The sequence below is a fragment of the Lynx canadensis genome, chromosome A2 (genome assembly GCF_007474595.2).
Source record: "Lynx canadensis isolate LIC74 chromosome A2, mLynCan4.pri.v2, whole genome shotgun sequence".
In the NCBI taxonomy this organism is placed as follows: domain Eukaryota; kingdom Metazoa; phylum Chordata; class Mammalia; order Carnivora; family Felidae; genus Lynx; species Lynx canadensis.
Window position 1 is genome coordinate 21,286,625 of NC_044304.2, and position 18,780 is coordinate 21,305,404.

General features: G+C 40.3%; 1 protein-coding gene across 4 annotated transcripts in view; it reads right to left on the bottom strand.

Annotated features, from left to right (window-relative positions):
• Positions 1 to 4,165: 4,165 nt before the first annotated feature.
• SFMBT1 (Scm like with four mbt domains 1) overlaps positions 4,166 to 18,780 on the bottom strand; it is a 131,292-nt gene continuing 116,677 nt past the window's right edge. For all 4 annotated transcript variants that reach the window (XM_032592293.1, XM_032592294.1, XM_032592292.1 and 1 more), the window contains 8 exons: positions 17,891 to 17,955; positions 12,456 to 12,595; positions 11,681 to 11,790; positions 10,783 to 10,958; positions 7,257 to 7,435; positions 6,828 to 7,073; positions 5,714 to 5,842; positions 4,166 to 4,836 (listed from right to left, as the gene is read on the bottom strand). In XM_032592293.1, coding sequence (XP_032448184.1) covers positions 4,696 to 4,836; positions 5,714 to 5,842; positions 6,828 to 7,073; positions 7,257 to 7,435; positions 10,783 to 10,958; positions 11,681 to 11,790; positions 12,456 to 12,595; positions 17,891 to 17,955 — 1,186 coding nt within the window. In that variant the 3' untranslated portion in view covers positions 4,166 to 4,695. The remainder of the gene's footprint in view (positions 4,837 to 5,713; positions 5,843 to 6,827; positions 7,074 to 7,256; positions 7,436 to 10,782; positions 10,959 to 11,680; positions 11,791 to 12,455; positions 12,596 to 17,890; positions 17,956 to 18,780) is intronic.

Consider the following 18,780-nt stretch of genomic DNA (forward strand, 5'->3'; position numbering starts at 1 on the left):
GTCCGGCAAGGCTGTAGATTGTTTCCTTTTAAAACCGTCCTTTGTGATAGGCCATAGCACCAGGACAGACCAGACCCAAACAGTGTGTTAAGTCAGAAAAGACGTAAGTAGGGAGGGAGTTTTAGGCTTATTTCTCCATTCCCCCCTCTCCTAGTTTTGCTGGTTCTTGTGAAAAATCCAAGAGTTCTGAAACACCAGAAGCAAGAAAACCTCCAGTGCATTTAGTGCTCACCACCTTTTCTATACCTTTACCCCAAAGGCTGCCCTCAGAAATAAGGCTACTTATGTGGTCTGGAAAAAGTACAGAGGAAACCCCAAGTGGGAAAGCTTGGAACCAGATCCACATGCACTGGGCTTTGAGTTTAGAACTCTTCTGCAAAAACTCCAAGTTCACAGGTGGCTTACTTGGAGAGATTCAAATTTCCAAAGTATGTACATTCTCACACAAGGGGTGAGAATCATAAAATTCACTAACAGAACATTGTAAAGTGAATAAAGTCATGAAAGAATTATAACTGCATGAAAGGGGCTTTTTTTTTTTTTTTTTTTTTTTTTTTTTGGTTTCGCAGGAGGCTTTGTTCTACAGTTTCTGAGACAGCACCATGACCATAAAACATGGTTACTTACAGTGGACCCAGGACCAAGACATTCAAATTTTAAAAGTGGGTCCCTGGTTCCCACTAAGATTTATACTTCACTTGTTAGTAATCTCTTCTTCTCCCTTATTTTCATAAGGCCAAATGATAGCACAGAACACTTGAACTTATGCTTACACACACACACACACACACACACACACACACACACACACACACACCCCTAGACTACAGGACCAGTGTTCAAACCAAGTACATGTTTCCACTGTTGAGACTAAGCTCCTAACATCTCTCTCAGAGCTGCTGTGGGTATCAATCAAACTAGTGAATGGTGTCTTAAATACAAGTCTTTGGTGATAGGTGCCAAGTAAATATAAGTGTCTGTGAGTTTTCCCCATGTTCCCATCTAGATAATTCTTGCCTACTGTTAACAATTCCCTGATGTTCTGTGTGTCCCCTAGAACTACTTTTTGGCTTGAGACAGGGGAATGGTTCTGAGTCCTACTCTACCTAAGGCCTCCTAAAGCTTGTAATCTGTATTCAGATGCCACATTAGTGACAGGATTAATACAAGAGTGAGTAAAATATATTCAAGTCCTCAGGAAGCTTTGGTCCAAGGCCCTCTCTCTCACAGTGAGAATAATTTTACTTCCAGGAGAAGAGGCATATAAAGGCCAAGTTCTGAATTGGTTTTCCACATCTGCCTCTATCGTAATTCAATAAACATTTACCAAGAAGCCCATCTCTTCCAGAGGTTGCTAGGTATCCTTCCCTGACCTCATGTATCTACAACAGAGATGCTGAGAGCCACCTACATTGCTAAAGAAAGGCAGATAAGTAAAGCCCCATTAAATGCATCCCCTGCATTAGACACCTCAACTCTCCTTCAAATGAGAAGGATGAGGGCAGTTTACAAAGGAAAATAGCACAGTTCCCAGAAGCCCACAAAATATAGTCAAAATGTTACAGCAAATCTTCACGTGCAATGAAAGATTTCCCTAACACACTAACATGGGCTAATAGTGGTCAGTCAACTTCAAGTTCCAGGGGGCTGATATAAGTCCATTCACCTGTTTCCAAGCTTGTTAATTCAGGATCAAAAAGTGGATCATGGAAAACTTTCTGACCTCAGGCAGCTGTGGGGCCAGCTGAAGGTGAAATTCAGACAAATGCAGCCCCTCACAATGTGCCTCTCATAAATTTAAGAGGTTAATACCTTTAAAAAACAAAGTTCATGTACCATGTACCTATGTGCAATATACAAACATCTTATCCCAACATGGTGAGTTATTATCAGGTTTAAAATCTGTGTTTCAGAATCACAGGAATCAGACTGTCAATGTTGTCCAGCCAAGCCCCAGCAGCTTTATAAGGGAAATGGAGTCTAAATTTTATACATTAGAAAAAAAAAAAAAGCCCTGGACCAAATTCCCAAACAATTATCCTCTCTCATTTGATATCTGGGAGTGGGGTAGGGGTATATAATTCTCTTTAATGAGGTTGCCTGAGAAACTATATCTCACTATGAGGAACACAAGAAACATTAAGGGAAACCCAACTTCGAGTCAGCTTCTCTCAAAGACAAAGCTGAGCCTGAATAATCATGGTATAGACAGACAAGCCGGCTGAGCCCGGACTACATCCAGATCCAAGACTACTCAGGGCCGTGAGTTTCACCTTTCCAGGGGCTTTGCCCCCCTTCCATCTATGGTTTCTGGAGAAGGCAAAGAAAGACAATATAACATATTCATTGTTGAATTTGGTAAATTCCCTCTCATAGGAAGTAAATCTCATTTCCCTAAATAAAACAACATTGTTAATTAAGTCGATTTTTTTTCCATTGATCTTCTTTAAGGAACCCCCTTTGCCTTAGTGCCTTAACTGCTGAGCTCTCCAGAAATTTAATTGTGTAAGGTACACCTCCCTCCCCCAATTCTATCTACTCTATACTAATTGTTCCCAAGCATCTTATATATATATACATATATATGTATATATATATGTATATATATATAAGATGCTTGGGAACAATTAGTGTGTGTATATATATATATATGTATATACACACTATATATATATACACATATATATATAGTATATACATATATATACTATAATTGTTATATATATGTAACAATTAGTGTGTATGTATATGTATGTGTGTGTGTGTGTGTGTGTGTGTGTGTATATATATATATATATATATATATATATATATATAAAAGTTTCTCTTCCATGGGCACAGAATTAATTACATTTTTTAAACTTGGATCTCTGAGTAAGTTCCAACATATTAATTTTTATTTAAATGAAGCTTCTTTCCAGGTCTACATGGTGCTAACCTAAGCAAAGAGTGGATGCTTTAATATATGATTTGGTTGGAGGCTTGAGTTAAGGTGGTTCATAAATGATCCAATGAAGATAGGGGTGCAGACCACAGAATGTCTGCCAATGTCTATAAACTGGTGTGGATGGGGGAGAGGAAGAAAAGGGAAGTATCACAGTCCGTTTAAATCTGTAATAGTATTACCTTATATTTGTATAGCTGTTGAGAATTTACTCAGTTTTGTAGTTTTAAAACATTTTTATATCCTAAAGATGAGTGATTAGGTTATAAATTTGTGGGTGACTAGGATAATTAAAAAACAAAACATTCAGCAATGCAAACCACTTAAAGGAAGCAATCTACGTGTGTGTGTGTTTCCTCATTCGTCTCAGCTGGAATGGTACAGCAAATGCCATTACTTAATAGTAGCTAGCAGTGCTGTCTTAAGTGAAAATTCGCCTGTAGTTTCATGTCAACTTGAGCCGGGCCAAGAGAAACACCGAAAAGAAAACCAAGTTGTTGAACTGCTGAGTGGGAACCTTCAGCTTGTAGATTACATGCCATTTAAAGGTTTAACCAAAAAGACATGTAAATGTGACTAGGCAAAGAGGTTTCCAGAATCCTTAACCACCTCTCAATCTTTGTGCAGCCACTGAGGATATGAGGACACAGTTTTACAGAAACTCCGTGCTCTGCATCACCCCCTGAAACATTTTTTCTCTTGTACTTCTACTCTATCTGCTGGAGACCCCAAGAAAGAAAGGGAGATGGGCTTACTGTAGGTCCAAGGAACACCTACCGATTTTTACCCAAAGTGAGGACTCTAGAAAGGAAACAGACAACTGTAGAGAAAAGTAAACATAAAATAAAAGCCACTGAAGTCCCTCTGAGAACTGACAGCAAGAGAGCAACTAAATGGAAATGCCCACAATCTCTGAGAGACCACCTAAAACCGGGAGCCCACGCTGGCTCCAGACAGGAAACAATGACAGTAGGGTTCTCACATCAGGTCAGGAACTGTGTAAGTGCTCGCATGTGATTTTTAAGCAGTGTTTTTTTTCCCCCTCCAGCTTCTGTCATAGATTTAGTGTTCATGTTGCTTAAAAATGGCATCATACAAAAAACCTTATACATGGCTGTAAGCTCAATCATCAACAGAGGTAGTAAACAAAGGAACTCCTAAGAATAGCTTTTAAAATGGATCAAAGTGTGACTGTACATTCAAAACCCTAGAGCCACGTAATCATCCCCAAAATGAACTGTTTTAATTTAAAAAAGCTTAAAAACACAATGACAATGAAGCACTGATGTGCCTTAGGCACAGTCCCAAATCAGTGCTGACTTAAAGCTATGTCCTCTCTTTCCAAGAAAGGGAAAGCAGAGAACAAAGTTCACTCTACAATGGGAAGGAACAGAACAAAAAGAAAACAACCATAAGGATGCTTTCCAGCAGCCTAGATTATTCTTTGTTTTCAGGCCACACCACTGGAAATGCTTATTCTTCTTACAGGAGTCTTTTCTTCACAACCTTTATTTTTTTTAAAACTGCAATCTGCTGACCAACAGATGCCCACATTTCCACTGGCAGGAGAGCCACTTCTGTGCAGTGTTTGCTTCCTCAGTGTGGGTCCTCCTTCCCTGAAAGTGCAAAGAGAGCAAGCCGACGTCTGCAGGGCCCGGAGCCCCAGGACCGTGTCAGCGCCACTTGTAGAGTGGGGAGAAGGATTCGCTGCATTTGTGCTTCAAAGACACAGCTCACTTTGGTTGTCCTTCTCAGTTGGCAAACTGCTCATAGAAAGCAAACTTGATCCTCTCTATGTGATGGCAGAGTTTGATGGCAGGGCCCAATTTTAAGTCCATGCATTCTTGAACAGTGGGAAGGGTAAGGAGCAATAGGGCCTGCCCATCAATTTCCTGTTAAGGCATAAAATACAAATTATCTATGATGTGCACATGGATGGCAGCTCCATCAAGTCAGCCCCTGTTCACTTTGGCTTGTGTCAAAATCAGAGTCCCTGTGCTTTCCTTTATAATTTTTCCCCTTTAAACAAGTATCACACAGTTTCTCCTAAGTGCCCCTCACAGTCCTCCATACTAATGAGTCTTCAGAATTAATGACAAACTTTTACCAAGGATAAGAAACCATTCTACACTTTTTGCTCTGCAGAAATTCAATAAACAAACTAGTTTTGTAACTGGCAACTAGATGTGCCAAAGAAACATCTCTTTAGAGAACTCTTTCTAAAACTGAAAGAAAATATTAATTATAAATTTCAACATTTTCCTACTCTGTAACATTCATAAAAGGCTGATGAGCTCTTCAAACATGTTCAGTTTGGAATCTCCCCAATTATCCAAACAAAATTTAATTTAGTATTTATTTAAGGTCACAGATTATTCGTTTCAGAAAACTTGCCTCCAAACTGATCACCACTTTAGATTCTAACACATTATAGATGTTAATTATTTTTAAAAACAAGCAAGTCATTCTTTTGGAAAAGAAGAGCACAATTAAGCATGGCATGCTTGATTTTAAGCCATTTAAATATTTGGGGGATGGAAACAAAGTCTTAGGAAAAATGGCAATGCAATGATAATCTGCTTCAACTGTGGAACAAGTCAGCTCAATAGCCTTTTAAAATCATCTTTCTACTACTCGTAAAAGAGGAAATACATTTCTTTCCTTTTGGATAGAAATATTTTTCTTCCGACTTGTAAATAAATTGCTGTTACATCCATAGTCCTTTGCAAAAGAGACAAATTAATGAAAATCAAAGGTCTCTAAAATTACCTGGTCTAGAAATATTCTTGCTAATGGAGCACAGTCGGTGGATCTGATGAACCGAACAACATCTGCCACACTCCACTTCAGGGGGTTACTGTCCAGATGAAGCCTTTCAGCAACTTCAATCCTTATTTCCTTCAGTCCCCATAACAAAAGCAAACCAAAAGATGTCAGAGCTATCTTATTCTAAAAAAAAAAAAAGTCTCTCTATAGAAATCCATAACCCTTTGAGGCAAGATTTAAAGTGGTTTTAGGGCATGATTTCTCCCAGCAAAGATGGCCAAGGTCCATATACGTCAGGTATTCAGGAAATATTTGTCTTTGATAATAAGAAATACCAATGGGGAAGAATTTATCTCGAAGTTTCAGCACAAATAATTTGGACAATTTAACAGAGAAAAATGGTTTTTAAATCTCCCATTTGTTCCTTGGTTTATTTCAACTCAGTCTCTGGTAGGGTGCTGAAGCAAATGGGATGCTACTTGGGAAGAGAGAAGGCTTAACTAAATCATAAGGAGAAATCATTTACTGCTTCAGTTCATGCAATACATTTAAAATACAGTTTTATTTTTTAATATATTTATTTTTAATTAATTAATTAATTAATTAAGAGAGCGAGAGAGAGAGAGAGCGAGAGAGAGAATGAATATCCCAAGCAGGCTCCACACCGTCAGCATGTAGCCCAATGTAGGGCTTGAACTCATGAACTGTGAGATCATGACCTGAGCCGAAACCAAGAGTCAGACACTGAACCACCCAGGTGCACCTACAACCCAGTTTTAAAACAGTAACTTAACTGCCATTCTTATAGTGTGTATGTTATATAATATGCATATATGTGTATGTTAAATACACCAAACAAAATAGTTTAACAAGAATCAAAAGGATAAATAACTTATTTCTACAGGACCATATATAGTATTAAAAAAAAAAAAAAGGGCAGTTTTCCCTAAACTAAATGACAGGCTACTACAGATAAATTAGCAATGAAACTTTGTTTTTTTTTGACTTAAAATAAGCAGCCACTGAAATAAATGGAATGACAACATCATTAACAATCATTTCTCAGAGGGCAAGTCTAGAGAGAGAAAAAAATGACAGTGCATTTTAAAAATGGTACCTTTGGTGAAGGAGGTTTATTCTCATCATCAGAAAATGAAAAAGTGCGAAGCTCCCTTTTTCTCCGTTGTCTGTCTGGAGGCAGCGATGTAGATATCTCACTTTGGGTGGGAGAGGAAGAGCATGACTTTTTTTCGGACGTTTCTGACTCTTCCTGTAGCTCGTCCTGTTGCTCAGATGTACTGCCCTCACTTAGGGAATCATCATCGCCTTCATCTGGATCATCCTCATCTTCACCTCCACTTCCCTAGAGGAAATGGAGAGAAAAGTCTCACTGAAATTCAAGACAAACCAGCTCTCAGGTCACAAAACCACCTTCTATTGAGCAGGGATCTGAGTTAGAGAGGCCTGCGGGTGTTCCTTCTGTGTCTGGACTACAGAGCGGTAAATCTTGGCTTCTAGACAAGACAGTACCTCACAGATCTCATACCTGGGGCGAGCCCGCTGGGGTGTTATCAACAGATGCAGAGGAGCGTTTCTTCTTATGGACAAAAACATTTTTCCGTCTCTTCCTTCTCTTACTGGCTTTTTTCAGGGCACATGCTAAGTTACTATGCCCACCAGGTGGCCTTCCGATTCTTTTATTTTTCTTCTTTCCATAATAGTGTGCTAAATGTGAATGACAAAGAAAAATGAGACAACTTCATGACTTCTGTACACCTCGCACTGCAAGAGATTCTACTAGCACAGCAGAAAACAGGTACAGTGTATTTGATTAAGGTTAAACTCCATCCTGTGGAGTAATCTCATCTGTCCAGATCTTAAATGTACAGTATAATTAGTACCAACAAATGCATAAACCTGAATTAACCTTCCCCCTATGAAGATACAGAATGCCTCCATCAACCTAGGAAGTCCCCAGGGTCCCTTCCCAGTCAGTCCCCCTCACCAGAAGCAACCACAACTGTATTCTAATTTCTGTTGGTATAGATTAGTTTTGCCTCATCTATGGAACCATTCAGTAGATATTTTTGGGACAAGGTTTCTTTCACTCAGCATAATGTTCCTGAGTTTCACCTATGCTGCAGTACGTATAAATAGTTCATTCTCTTCTATTGATGAACAGCATTCCATTGTATAGAATATACTAGTTTAACTATTCTCCTGTTGACAGGCATCTTGGCTGTTCCCAGGTTTTGGCTGTTATTATGTGGCAATGAACATTCTTGTACAGGCTTTTGGTGGGCATGTTTTCACTTTCCTGGAGTAAAACTGCTGGACCATACCATAGATGTATGGAACTGCCAGTTTTCTAAAAGGGTTGCATAATTTGACATCCCAACCAGCAATGTATGAGTTGCTCTACACCTCTGCCAACTTGAAGGACTGTCAAATCTTTTTCATTTTAGCCAATCTAGTGGATGTGCAGTAATTTCTCATTATAGATTAGATCTGCATCTCCCCGGACGAATGGTATTGGCATGTTTTCATGTGCTTATTGGCCATGTGTGTATCTTTTTTGTGAAGTGCCTATTCAAGCCTTTTATTCATTTTTAGAATGGTTTTCTCTTTTTGCTTCTTTTTTATTGAGATATAATTCACGATATAAAATCCATCATTTTAAAGTGTACATATTCAGTGATTTTTAGTATATTCAGTATGTTGGTGACAATCACCACTATCTAATTCCAGAACATTTTCTTTTTAATTTTTAAAAAATTGAGGTAAAAGTCACATACAGTTAACCTATGTTCAAATGCACAATTGGTGGTATTTAGCTTATTCACAATGTCGTACAACCACCAGCTTTCTGTTGCTGCCACACTTCTCTTACTACTGAGTTGTGGGAGTATTTGCTCTATTCTGGAGAGGAATTCTCTGAGAAGTTTTTAATTTTGGTGATTTCTTCCTTTATGTTAGTGCATCCTCCCTAAGAAATCTCTCCTTACCCCAGGATCTTGAGGCTATCTTATTTTCTTCTAGAAACTTTATAGTTTTAGCTTTTTACATTAGGTCTGTGATACACCTTGAATTAGTTTTCATATACAGTGAGGTAGGGGCCAAGGAGTTTTGTTCTTGTTTTTTTGATTTGGAAATCTAATTGTACCAGTACCATTTGTTGAGACAATTTCCCTTCCCTGTTACATTTTTCATCTTTGCTGAAAATCATGTAACCACATAAACTTGGGTCTATTTGTGGGCTCTCTGTTCTGTCCCATCACTGTGTGTAACTATTTAATCAATACCCCACTACTGATAACTAAACCTTTATGGTAAAACTTGAAGTCAGAGTAAGTTCTCCAACTTTATTCTTCTTTTTCAGGATTGTTTTGGCTATTCTAGATCCTGTGCATTTTCATATAAATTTTAGAATACAAAGACAATTCCAAAAATGAACCATATATATTCTAATTTTAAATATATATGTTACCTATTAAAGTAGTAACAAAATAGAATGTAATTTTTTGTAAAAAATGAATTCTAAAATATATAAATCTATTTGGTATCACTCAAATTACTAACTGGGAAAAATTATAAACACTCTCTCCAAAGTCTAGGCTTCTATCATTACAAAAAATAAATTTAGACAAAAAGCATAATAAAATCCACATATCTTCCATAAGCTCAAAGTGACATACATGTATTTAGAGAGCAGATATATTTCACTTAGATACTAATACCTGCAATGTGCTAAACTTAGTGCTGAATTTGACACAATAATAAGCTAAGACAATCCCTGCTTTTTAGTCCAACAAATATAAATAGAAACGATAAAGTTAGGCTCCTATATGACTTTGTGATTCAAACATTGATTAGCAAGCTCATCATGCTAAATGACCTCAGCTCAGCAGCATCAAACACACTGTCTCGGAGCTCGCTGGAAAAGCAGACACATTTAGATCCCAGATACCCACAGACCTGATGAATCAGAACTTTCATTTTAACAAGATCCTCCGCTGATCTGCATGCATGATAAAGCTTAAGAGGCACAGGATTAGAGGTCCCTAAAAGAAATCTTCAAATTTAACAAGGTAAAATCTTCCTCTGTATTAAGTCTCCCAAGTGACATCAGGGCTTGTAAAATTTAAGGAAGGGTAGGATCAGAATTTTGTCTTTGGGCAACAATGCCGTGACAAGGCTCCAAATTGGAAATTTCATCTTGTATGACTTTTTTTTTTTTTTTTTTTGGGTGCAGTTTCACATGGGAGAAGATAAGCAATGAGAGGGAACAGGTGTTGTTTTGACAGTTCTGAGTGAGGCCCACAGCCACCTCCTCTCCTGTTATTGATGCCTCCCAACCACCCAAGCTTCTGTGCTGCTCCCGGCAGACGCGAGGCGCGCTCCGGCTGCCCCCTGCCTGGAGCACTCTCACCCTGCGGTCTACATAGCTGGCTCTCTTGCTTCCTTTGGCTTGACACCTTGCATGAAGACCTCTCTAGCCATCTGTGAACAGCAACCCACCCTAGCCTTCCTCACACCCCTACTTCGCTTAAGTTGCTTCGCTTTTCTCCACGGTACCTATCTCTATTTGTTCACTTGTTTATTATCTATCTCCCACATTAAAATGTAAACTCAATGAGGACAGGAATTTTCTTTTTCTTTACTGTAGCATCCCAATCTCAGTGCTAGAACAGTGGTGGCACACAGTAGACACAATAAATACTTGCACACTGTATGAATGAATTACATATCCTATTCAATGCAACAGCTAATTTATATACATACTGTATGTGAAAGTTAGCAAACTTGGGCTTGTGGGCCAAATCTGGTTCATGGCCTCGAGCTAAAAATGGCTTTTCCATCTTTAAAAGTGTTTTTTAAAAAGTAAAAATAAAACTGAGAAGAATATGCAATAAAGATCATCTGACCAACAGCCTAAAATATTCATTATCTGGCCCTTTACAGAAACAGTTTGCATACCTCTGCTATAGGTGAAGGTCTGCAAAATAAAAACTTTCCAAGATATAAAGTATGGCCAGCTGTTATAGTTAACAAGTTTGAAAAACCTGACTCACTATATTTGGTCTTTGTAAGCACAGAGCAGTTCTCAGAACACTTGTCCAGAACCATCCGTGGGCCGAAGAGATTAGGACAGCACTCCAGTTTGATGCAGGTTTGCCGGCAGAACTCGGTCACCCGGTCCGCTGTCTTCACTACCTCAACAGTAGCCCGGTAACTCTTTCCTTTGTATCTGCCGTGGGAGATGCCAGACACAAAGTTTACTGGGCTAGTGATTACCCAGAAAAAAATCAAGTGCATTCAAAGACCTGAAAAATATCTTTGCTTTTCAGAAGAGTCTATGCCCTTTATAGTCTGAGGATTCTGAATATGAGTTTATGCATATTGTACTTAAATCAAATTTATCACTTAAGTAGCTATGACAGCTAAGCACTGAATTTTTATAGTAGCAAATAAGACTCTTGTTTTCCAGTTCCTCAGTTTAAGGTTTTCACATAGGTGCTTCTTCACTAACTACTAAAAGCAAAGTGACTTCTAGGAAGTCTTTCTTTACCCTTGGGCAGTGATCCTCAGAGGGTGGTCATGGACCAGGTTGACCTGCTAACTGTCCCCCATCCATGCATGGCAAGACCAGGTCAGAAAACAAGAGCAAATGTTTTTAAACTTTCACAGTAATTTGCAAAAGTAATTTTATGGCTCTTAAATCTAAAAACAAATTATTTTTGCGTTCTATGTCCTTTCAATTTCCTATTTCTTACACCTCATTTTTACCGTATTTTATAACAGTGCTGGCCTACGACAGGATAGAAACTTAAAAAAGAAAACAAACCTGGTCCTTCACCACAAACAGTTGAAGAACTGTCTGAGGGAACATAACTAACATTATTCATGAAAGAAGGAATTCTATGGCCCATTAAAGACAAATAAGAATAAAGGGCAGAAAAGTCTACTCACTTGGCTTTTAGGACCTCCCCACATCCATGCCACACAGAGTCTTTGTCTAGCTGCAGCTCCCGAAGGACACGACTGGGTTTATAGGCTGCATTGATAAGTAAAGTGAGGACCTGTGCTCCGTTTTTAAAGCCGAAATACGGGTTGGGAATGAGAAAAGCAGACCATTAGAATCTTGCTATCCCCCAGAATGTCATTTAGGAGATCACACCCTCTTAGACCTTCAAAACATTATTATGGTCAGGAAGAAATAGGCACCATGAATTAAAAACTACTCTGGCATATGCTTCTAAATCCTTTGCCAGTCATGGTATACACAGACGCTCGGCCTCCCCAGACCCTGCCCTGCCATCCCACAGACTAAAAATCCCAACAGTCTTTTTAGCTGTTGTGCGCAGCGCGCGGCGGCTGGCTGGGAAGCTCAGGAGGTACAGCCGGCGAGCAGCTGTCTCATGGTCCCCGTGAGCGCCACACAGCCTCTGACTCCCAGACGATGCCCCTGCTCATCCCTGCACAGTGCTCAGGTGGCCTCTGACAAAAGACCTGTCTATGCTGACAGAGGTGAACCTGCTGCTGTATGTGGAGAAATGCTTAGGTGATATTCCCTCGGAAGCAAAAGTAATGATGTGTCTGGTTTGTGGAACAATACATAAAAAGAGTGAGCTGCTTCCAATAACCCCAGAGTTGCCACATTTATGGAGGGCGGACTCCTGTGTACACGAGTCTCTGAGGCTGCTGTGAAATCCCCAAGTTCTCTAGCCCGAGGCAAGAATCTCACCTCTCTGAGGACTAGAACACAGTTCCCAGGTCCTACACATTGAGGCAGCTCAGCGATTCTTCCTTTGTTCAGATATGGCCCTGAGAAGCAACGGTGGTTGAAGTATATCTTTGGACAGCAGTATTTTCCATTGATCATAACTGGGGAGTGAAGAGAAATGAATGTTTACAATGGTCATTTTCCACTCTGTCTTTCCAAAATTGGGTTACTGGGGGGGGGGGGGGGGAGGGGAACAAGCTTATCCACCATTACATATTCTGAAGCTTAGGGTTGTCTGAGTGCGCCTTGAAATGCCTTATCCTTATGACAGCTCCATCGCGGAGCTTATCCCTCTGCCCAAATCAAGCACCGACCTGAATTATCTGCAGATTACCTTCAGGGTTAATTCAACACTGTTCCAGAGTCCCACATGGCTATCAATAAAGGAAGTGAAGGACTGACTTTAAGAACCCATGGTGATTCTTGATGATCAGCTATTCAATAATCTATTTTGGAAAAGTTCTAGACAGTGATAGTGAATCTTTTCCAAAACTACAGTTTGTCCCCTTAAAACCCACCAAACTAGCATGATGGCAATGTTCTTTCCATGAGGTGGATACCCTCCCATGTCTGGGACTCCTCAGAGGGCTGAAAGTGTACTATGAATACATCTCTAAGTTCTTTAAGTACCGTGGGGTCTAAGTGTGCCTAGAGACCCCTCTCTTCAACTATTTTTCTGTGTGAATGCTATACTTCAATGTAATGATTTTTTATTCCCTCATCATGGTTGACAATTCCGCTAATAAACAGGAGAGACTCAAAGACACTAGCGAATCTTCCTCTCCACATAAAACGGAGAGAAGCCCTGTTGATGGACACCGGTGGGGAAAGGGCACGTGAGCACTGCCCACTGCTGACGGGATCCTGAAGCACACAACGCTCCCTGCGGAACTAAGGATGTGGTCTTGGCACAGAGATCAGCAGGTCTGTGCCCCCTTCTCCACCTGAACTATGCCACCCACATCCCCCTCTTCAGGATTAAGGCCCGTACGCTCCCCGCTGCTGGCAGTGTTGGCAGCTTATGGCTTTCAGCTGTAAGGCATCCCAGAATTACCCTCTGCCTACCCTCTCACTAGGAGGCACCCTGCCCGAAGTCCCACTCTATGTGAGTGGGCAGGGAGCAGTAGCCCACTTCTAACCACTGACCAAAGAGGGAGTACAAAGGTGTGGCCACCACCCCTCAATTAGGGACAACTCCAAGTGCCACGCCAGCTAAAAGGCTCCCCCGCGGGCTGGAAGAAACTTCTGTTACATCCGCACTGCAACTCAACTTCTCCCTCTGCCCAATCCTGCTTCCTTTACCTTCCCGCACCCTGGAGCTGTTCCCAAAAAGCACTGCCCAGTGAAACTCCTGCATGCAAATACCAGTCTGACTGTTTCCAAGGTAACCAGAACAATGACAAAACGCAAACCAAAAAGAACATGGCTGAGGTCACTTGAGAAATATTAATGTCTTAATCCTAGAATTTTAGTAGGCATTAGAATAGCCAGTAGTGCATCAAAATTAAAGAGTTACCTTACCTTTTGATACCAAATCAAAACCACAATGAGATATTACCTCATTAGAGATACCTGTTAGAATGGCTATTATCAAAAAGACAAATAAAAAGTGTGGGGGCACCGGGCTGGCTCAGTTGGTAGAGCATGCGACGCTTGATCTTGGGGTTGTAAGTTCCAGCCCCACAAAGGGTATAGAAATCACTTAAAAATAAAATCTTAAAAAAATGAAAAGAAATAACAAGTGTTGACAAGGTGGTGGAGAAAAGAGAACACTGGTACACCATTAGAATGTAAATTGGTACAGCCACTAGGAAAAAGCGTATCGAGGTTCCTCAAAAAGTTAAAAATTGAACTATCATATGATCCAGCAATTCCACTTTGGTTGGAATTTAACTGAAAGAAACAAAAATACTAACTTGAAAGGACATCTGCACCTACTGTTGCCATGTTCAGTGCAGCACTATTTACCACAGTCAAGGCAATGGAAGCAACCTAAGTGTCCATGGATAGATGAATGGACACAGAGTGGAATATTATTCAGCCATTTAAAAAAAGGAAGTCCTGGGACACCTGGGTGGCTCAGTCGGTTAAGCGATCAACTCTTGATTTTGGCTCGGATCATGATCAAGCCCCACGTCAGGCTCTATGCTGACAGTGTGGAGCCTGCTTGAGATTCTCTCCCTCCCTCTACCCCTTCCCTGCTCATAAGCACGTGCGCTCTCTCTCAAAATAATTAAAAATGCAAAAAAAAGGAAGTCCTGCCATTTGTGACACCATGAACAGACCCTGAGTTCACTCCCTAAGTGAAACAATTCAGAAAAAGACAAATATCATATGATGTCACTTGAATGTGGGATCTAAACAACAACAACAACAACAAAGCCATAACTCACAGATACAGAGAACAGTCTGGTGGTTGCCAGAGCAGGGGCAGGGAGTGGGCGAAATGGGTGAAGGTGGCCAAAAGGTACAACCCTCCCGTTATAAAATATAAGTAAGTCCTGGGGAATGTAATGTGCAGCATGGTGAGTGTAGTAATAATCCCATGTATTGTGCATTTGCATGTTGCTAAGAGAGCAGATCTTAAAAGTTCTCATCACAAGAAAAAAAATGTATAATATGTGGTGGTAGATACTAACTAGATTTTCTGTGGTGATCATTTTGTAATGTATGTAAATATCATATCACTATGTTGCACTGCTAAAACTAATATAATGTTATATGTCACTTTTATCTCAATAAAAAGGTGGGTAATTTTTAAAAAGATATTCACTAATGCTATTCTGCTGGGTACTCAAAAGATACCATTATGGTCAAGTAAGAGTTACCCTAGCAAGCAACAGAAGGATGATTCAACATTAGGAAAAAAAATCTACCACTGAAATGCACCACATTAATAAGCTTAGACAGAAAAATCATATGATCATCCAATGCTAAGGAAAAATTATTTTGTAAATGTGAGCATGTGTTTATGACCAAGGTTCCTAGAAAACCAGAAATAGAAAGGAACGTCTTTAGCAATTACATGCCAGTCACCTATTTAATAGGGAAAGATTAAATACCTTCCCTTTAATATTATGAATAGGGGTACCTGGGTGGCTCAGTCGGTTAAGCATCCGACTTTAGCTCAGGTCATGATCTCATGGGTCACAAGTTCAAGCCCCATGTTGGGCTCTGTGTGGACAGCTCAGAGCCTGGAGCCTACTTTGGATTCTGTGTCTCCCTCTCTCTCTGCCCCTCCCCCACTCATGCTCTGTCTCTCTCTCTCTCTCTTTCAAAAATAAACAAACATTAAAAAAAAAAATAAAAAACAGTATTATGAATAAAACAATAGTGCCACTATCACCAGGCCTGTTAAACACAGGGAAAAGTCGGGGCGCCTGGGTGGCTCAGCTGGTTAAGTGTCCGACTTTTGCTAAGGTTATGATCTCACGGTTTGTGAGTTCAAGCCTGGCCCCAGGCTCTGTGCTGACAGCTCTGAGCCTGCAGCCTACTTTGGATTCTGTGTCTCCTTCTCTGTCTGTCCCTCCCCCACTTGTACTCTGTCTCTCTCTGTCTCTCAAAAATAAATAAGTATAAAAAAAATAAAAAAAAAAAAACCACAGGGAAAAGTCTCATAAGGAGCTATCAGAAAATAAAAGTAAGCAAGTATAGCAAACTGGTTATTATACTAAAGTTAATTACTTTTTTATGTGTAAGTGACATAATGAGAAGGCAGTGGGTGGAAGAGACAAAAGTGTGTGTTTTGAACCAAGAAAGATCCAAGTTGTATTTTTGACCCATCTATATTCATAAAGCTGTGTGGCCTCTCTGAGCTTTGATTTCTTTTCTAAGCATTTACTAAATACCATCCAAATGCATAATCTGTGCTAGAACACACACAGCCAAGATGCGAAGCATACAACAAGCAAAGGTGGAGCCAAGAACAATTCCAAGGAGAGACCCCCTGACAACAGGCTTTGGCCTCCAGCAATGATTCTTGTTTCATTTATCAGGCATTGCCTCTGGGACAATCTGTTTTTCCAGCACTGTTTTTTAATTGTGAAATATATACACACAACCTGTATCACAAAAAAGGTTTAAAGAACAATAAACATCCACCCCCCAACCACACAGCTTAAGAAAGTGCACTGCCTGGGGGTGCCTGGGTGGCTCAGGTCATGATCTCACAGTTCGTGAGTTCGAGCCCCGTGTCGGGCTCTGTGATGACAGCTCAGAGCCTGGAGCCTGCTTCACATTCCGTGTCTCCCTCTCTCTCTGCCCTTCCCTGCTCATGCTCTGTCTCCCTCTGTCTCAAAAATAAATAAACATTAAAAAAAAAAATTAAAAAAAAAAAAAAAAAAGAAAGTGCACTGCCTGGAAAGCCTCTGGTTCTTTATCTAAACTCAGGAACGAGAATATTGACCTCCAGCGACCTTGGCACCCAAGTGATCAGCAGAGAATAGTTATAAATGGACAGAAATATCATCCCAGAGATAGTTATTAAACTAGATACATCTTGGACAATTATAAGTCTTTAAGGTCACAATTAAGAGAACCCTCGAGGCATCTGGATGGTTCAGTCGGTTAAGTGTCTGACTTTGGCTCAGGTCGTGATCTCACAGTTTGTGGGTTCGAGCACTGCCATCGGGGATCTGTGCTGACAGCTCAGAGCCTGGAGCCTGCTTCAGATTCTGTCTCCGTCTCTCTCTGCCCCTCCCCCACTCGCACTCTTTCTCTCAAAAATAAAGAAGCAAAAAAATAAAATAAAAAAAAGAGAACCCTCTATGGGGGTGCCTGGGTGGCTCAGTCGGTTAAGTGTCTGACTTCGGCTCAGGTCATGATCTCACAGTTTGTGAGGTCATCATGCTCTGCACTGACGGTGCAGAGCCTGCCTGTGAGCCCCTCTCTCTGCCCCTCTCCCACTCTCTCTCAAAATAAATAAATAAACTTAAAAAAAAAAAAAAGGGCCCCCTCTATGAAGCTACATTTTGGGGGCACCTAGCTGGCTCAGTCAGTAAAGCATCCAACTCTTGATCGCAGGGTTGTGAGTTCAAGCACCAGGCTGGGAGTAGCAATTACTTAAAAATAAAACCTTGGGGTGCCTGAGTGGCTCAGTTGGTCAAGCGCTTACTCTTGATTTCAGCTCAGGTCATGATCTCACAGTGGTGAGATTGTGCCCCGAGTCGGGCTCAGTGTGGAGCATGGAGCCTGCTTGGGATTCTCTCTCTCTGCCTCTCCCCTGCTCGTGCTTGCTCTCTCTCTCAAAATAAATAAAATTAAGAAATAAATTAATTAAAATCTTAAAAAAAAAAAAGTATGAAGCTACATCCTATAAATCAAATGTATTGTTTAAGATATAGCCCATTAAAAGAAAATAAAGGTCCACCTTTCCATAAGACTGCATATACTTATACCTGAGTCTGTGGAGTTCAGCTCCTGATTCTTCAGGCCCTCATGGACAGTCCTGGAGGATGGTATTCTGAGTCAAGATAACACAACAAAATAGTGAGATAATCCTTATGGTCAGTAAAGTTTGAGGGTTAGTTTCCTTCAAATCTAAGAAGAAAGCAAATGTGGCAGATTGCAAAATGTGTAACAGAAGGTGCTTCCCTGCTCATATTTTTTTTTTTAACAATTGTTTTTAAAACTATGTACATGGTTTAATGAGCCAACAGACAGTCTGCAGACAGTGCTGTAATACTTCATATTTAAATCAACTTTTTTTCATTCATGTGAACAACAAATTATAGAATTCCTTCTGGAATTCTCAAACCATAAGTAAATTGTTCATTTTTTTCAATAGTCAAAGAACAAACACATTTCTTACAAGGGTCTGTTTTCTTCTTTTATTAGTTTCAAAATTAAAGACAAATTATGTTTTACAAATCAGAGAATTATTCTATATGCACCAATCAATGAAAAAGGCTGATTTATCTTTTTGGGAATACTTTCTGACTAAAACTCTGGATCCGTTTTGGCAACTAAGTCAAGGAGAAGTCCGGGGCCGGATTTTTGACACTGCTATCTCACTTCTCTGCCTGGGACTGAAGTCTGTGGCCTTTCTCTCCGCTTCTGCTGTCCGTTTTATTACTCACACCGCCACAGAAACAGCCATAACTTACAGAGAATCTGCTATAGATTGAATTGTGTCCCCTTAAAATTCACTTGTTGTGTCTCTTAGCCCCACTGTGACTGTGTCTGGAGATAGAACGCTTATGAGGTAAGTAAAGGCAGGACTCTGATCTAGGAGGGCTGGCTCTCCCTTCCAGCTGGTGCCACCATGTGAGGATGCATGGGAAGCTGG